The 4,692-nt window shown below is 40.5% G+C and overlaps 1 protein-coding gene across 1 annotated transcript; it reads right to left on the bottom strand.

Annotated features, from left to right (window-relative positions):
• Positions 1-1,421: 1,421 nt before the first annotated feature.
• LOC124370540 lies at positions 1,422-1,946 on the bottom strand. The gene is made up of 2 exons (XM_046828829.1): positions 1,708-1,946; positions 1,422-1,503 (listed from the first exon to the last, which is right to left on the bottom strand). Exons 1-2 carry the CDS (start codon positions 1,944-1,946, stop codon positions 1,422-1,424), a joined length of 321 nt encoding a protein of 106 aa, XP_046684785.1.
• Positions 1,947-4,692: the final 2,746 nt, after the last annotated feature.

The following is a 4,692-nucleotide window of genomic DNA, read 5'->3' as shown; positions in this document are numbered from 1 at the left end:
TGATTAAAGTATAGTTACATCTACCTACCTATAAGATATATCTCCATTATTTTTGGAGTCTGTAGATAGGCACACTTCACTTTTATGTCTTGCGTGACTTTTAATGGCGATGTTTATGCAAGTACGGGAAAGAAGAGTGTACGGTGAAAGAAGAGTATTGACTAAGTGCAAGGAGCTGATGCGGTTTGAAAGTGAGAATATAGACTTTTTAGCAGAACAATTTCTACCGCCTAGTGACGAAACTCGGGGGAAAGCACTCACTCCAAGACAACGATTGGAGATTTTTCTTCGTTATACAGCTGATCCGGGGTTTCAAAGTGGGTGTAGCAGAAGATATTGGAGTTGGACCGTTCGACAGTTTGTAAGAACATTAATTATGTGATGAACTGTATTTTGGGAAAACGCAGACAACTGGATACATTTTCCTTCTACAGTACAAGAAATAAATAATGCAAAGTTGATGTGGCAAAGAAAATTTTGATTTACCAACTGTTGTAGGTGCATTAGATTGCACGCATATCGAAATAAAAAAACCATCAATGTTCGGTGATGAGTATATAAACCGGAAGGGTTACCCCAGCATCAACGTGCAAGCAACATGTGACAGTCAAGAAAGGTTCACTAGCGTTGCTGCAGGAGTGGCCAGGATCAGTGCACGATTCTAGAATATGGAGAAGGAGTCCTGTTCGGGATATTATTTCTCGTTATGACGGTGCTGCGTGTTTACTTGGTGACTCTGGCTATGGTAATTTCTCCTTGGTTAATCACCCCGTTCAAACCTCCTCAAACCGATATTCAGCGTCGATTTAATCGTGTGTTCATGCAAAGGAAAGGGTGGTGATCAGAAAAGGGTGTTCGGACAGTTAAAGAAGAGATTCCCGATACAGTAGAACCTCGGTTAACCGAGGTAATTGGGGACCGAGGGTACCTCGGATACGGCGAACCTCGGATAACACGGAACGTAACCTAAAAATCGTTACCGGGGCTAAAAAATAGCTCAAGATTATACTAAAACATGAAACAAAAGTTATTAACTGAACTGTTGTTTAGTTTCTTATTAGTACAAGAAAATGTTATTAGTAACGCAATAAAACGTGAGAGGAAACGGTAACACTCACAATACTAAACACTGTTTTAATATAACACTCAATTTATTGCACAACTGAATACGTATGATATAGGCTACACAATGTACAGAAGTTTAGTTACAGTACAGTATTCCTGTTTACAAAATTAAATCAAAGAAAATGAAAATTAAATTTACTGTACATTGTACAAAAATAAACAAAGTAAGCTAATCTTTTTTCCCAAAGAAATCAGTTATTGTTTTTTGACTTAGATTAGAGGATCTTAGGCTAGCCGCCCTGTTGCGCCAGCGTCGCAGCCAAACTAAATCGTTTGTTGTTGCGGTTTCTTGTTGTTCAATGTATGGCCAGTGCTCCCTCGATCGTTCTTAGACCTTCTGTATGTGATATTTTCTCAGTCGCCCCATCAGGTTCATCGCTGTAAAAAAAAACTTTTGTTTTACGTAACCGTAACGCAATCAAAAGGCAAGCAGTTGGAATTGGTATGAAATTAGTTTTGGATTGATGAATGGGCAACATTTAACTAAAGTGTAACAAATATACTGTAGTTGTGTTCAAAAAATTGATGTTGGATTATGTTTTTATGTTAAAATTTTGCATAAATAAAAAATCAAAAACTTACTTGTCATCATCTTCTGGTTGGTTGAGCATCTGGATAATCACGTCATCAGTTAGGGCCTGATCCTCATCTCCATTGATCCATTCACTGATGTCCTCTGCACTGATGGGCTCAGCCACTGGAAGGTGGTTACAAAGATTCACAAGCTCTTCATTTTCAGGAGGACATGCTCTTGGCTGGTTTTCAGGAGCAGCTGTCTCTTGGCGGCTTGCACTTTTCAATTCCGAAAAGTTTGCGCCCATGACCTTCTTATAGTGTCCTCCCTAAACGTTATCCCAAGCTTCTGACACCCAGTAGACAAACATCTTTCATTGTGATTAACTTGAGAGCATCAGTGACACCCAGCCCGTCCTCTAGCTTCTCCAGTAGATTTCTAAGCAGCCTCTTTTTGTAGTTTCGCTTAAAAGTTTCTAGAACTCCCTGGTCTAGAGGCTGGATGAGGGCAGTAAACGTTTGGAGGCAAAAATAAGGCTCTAATGCCATCGCTGACTAGCTCATCAGCATCTGGATGGGACGAAGCGTTGTCAAGAATAAGAAGGGGCCTTGCGAGGGAGTTTTTTTGTTCTCCAAGAAAGCTTTCAACGACTGGAACGAATTCCTCAAAAAAACCATTGTTTGAAAATCACGCGAGTCCATCCATGCGTTTTTCTGGTTTGTTGTATGTGCTGGGAAATGTGTCCACATTAGTATTTTTAAAAAGCACGTGGCTTTTTTATACTTGCCTATTACAACTGGTTTGAGTTTCAAACTTCCTGCAGCATTTGGCACATCCTAAAAACTGTAACTCGATCTTTAGATTTCTTATACCCAGGAGCTGATGTTTCCTGCTGACTGGCTAAAGTTTTTGAGGGCAACATTCTGAAGTTAAGGCCTGTCTCATCACAGTTGAATATTTGATCGGATGTAAGACCCTCACTCAAAATCAATTTTTCTTATTTTTTCTTCAAAAAACTTGTCACATCAGTTTCATTACCTGAAAGTTTTTCCCCAGATATATTAAGTTTGCCGCACTCCATAAACGGTTCTTCCATCGCATTAACCACCCGGAACTAGCGGTAAAAGGTTCATCGCCATCGCCAAAAGATTTTTATGGAAATCTAGCGCTTTTGCCTGCAAAAATAGGCCCACTTATTGGACTTCCCCTTGCTCTCATTTCCGAAAACCATAAGAATAAAGCCTCGGAAGTTTTTTCATACTCACACTTTTTAAACGTTTTTCTCTCTGAATTGCAATTGGAATTTAAGCTCTGAGCACCCCATTTTTCTAACTCAGCCCTCTTCCTCCTCCAATCTCCGACGGTAACCTCACCAACACCCAAGTCTTTAGCGACTGTTCTTATTGACTCACACCATTGTCCAGACGACGAATCGCATTTAGTTTAGTCTCTAAGGACACAACGACACGTTTGCGTTTAGCACTCATTTACACCTACTGTAACTGCACTTAAACACACAATAAAAAAACAGTGATAGACACTTGACTTGTAAAAGTAAACAAAGGACTGCCACTGAGACGAAATGGCGTCTTCGGGCAGACCGATGATGCACGAACACATCCGAGCTGAAGCTGTACACCAAGGACAGCCCACTAGATGCGCAATAAGCTACGGAGTCGAATCGGGGTGGTGGGGGAGAGCGAGTGGCTCAGTCGCGTCTCGGCATTGAAACCAGTTCGCATTGGTCCGGCGGCGAGCGGTGTCGGGTTACAACACCTGCAGCTGCTCTGGCGAGCGGTGTCGGGTGACAGTGCCGTATGCATTCGGCAAAGATAAGCGCTAAGCTACGCAAAATATTTGGCCGAGGAAAACACAACAGTTGCCAACAATTTACTGTACAGTAGTTTTAACGCATTGCAGGCTAGCGTGCGTATTGCGATAAAAGGAGCACCCAAACGCTCATTACTGTACGTAGTTTGTGCGTGTTTCTTTTGCTTTTTAAAATAAAAAAAATCGTCCGAGGACGGCCTCGGTTAACCCGGAGTCTCGGTTAAGCGAGGCTCGGTTAACCGAGGTTCTACTACTTGGCAACTGTGTTAGATTGTCTCTAGACAGAGTACCAAAAGTAATTGTCACCTGTACTGTGCTGCACAATGTAGCTAAACACCTCAGAGATCCTTTAAATTTTGAAGACGACGCGAATGAAGATGGGTGTAACGAGGATGAAGGAGGCGAAGAAGTGTTCGAAAACCAAGCAACAAAACAACGTGGCGAACAGAAGCGGAATGAAATGCTGGGTTTTATTTAAATGTAAGTAAATTGTACAAAAAATAAAATTGTTAAAAAGTAAAGAGACTTTTTTGAAAACCTAGATTAAAATACAACCATACAAATACAAATAAAACCATAGGCCTAGTACAAATGTGCAGGGCCTTTGACATAACTCACAGCTCAATGAACACTGTTGGCAGGCATGCACATAACGTACGTGGTGCATTCATGCCATGTAAGCCTATAAATCTTTTTTTTTTTTTTTTTTTTTTTTTTTTTTTTTTGTAGGATAAGGATAGTTTATTATTGGGTAACTGGAGTTGGGTTTAACTAACCGCTAAGTTACATATTAAACATCAGATTAAATGAATAGTCATCAGTTTGAGTTTCTTTCTCAACTGTTCCTCCTTTCAACTTTTGTAACTCAATTTTTTCTTTTTCAATTTGAATTTTATGTAATTCTAACTGTTGCAAGAGAACAAGTCTCTGTAGTTGCGGCGTATTCAAATCTTTTGTTTCACCTGTTTCGTATGCCAATAGTTTTTTGTTTGCGGGCCTTGTATACGAGTTGTCAGCTTGAGTTCTCAACTTTTTTCTCAGGTTCAGATTCATGAGGTTGGGTAGTTATTGCGATTGCGGCTGCAGCTAAGTTTTTCCACTCGTCACTGCTGTCATTTCTTGTCGCTTCTACTGAGGTTGACTGACATGCTCCAGCTGCAAAACTGCCTGGTACTTTTGTAAAAACTGGGTTTTCAGCCTCACCCAATAATGCCAAAAGCATT

Source organism: Homalodisca vitripennis, unplaced genomic scaffold, assembly GCF_021130785.1.
Source record: "Homalodisca vitripennis isolate AUS2020 unplaced genomic scaffold, UT_GWSS_2.1 ScUCBcl_291;HRSCAF=1970, whole genome shotgun sequence".
In the NCBI taxonomy this organism is placed as follows: domain Eukaryota; kingdom Metazoa; phylum Arthropoda; class Insecta; order Hemiptera; family Cicadellidae; genus Homalodisca; species Homalodisca vitripennis.
Note: the sequence above shows the minus strand (reverse complement) of the source record. Positions and strands in the feature narration are given on the sequence as shown.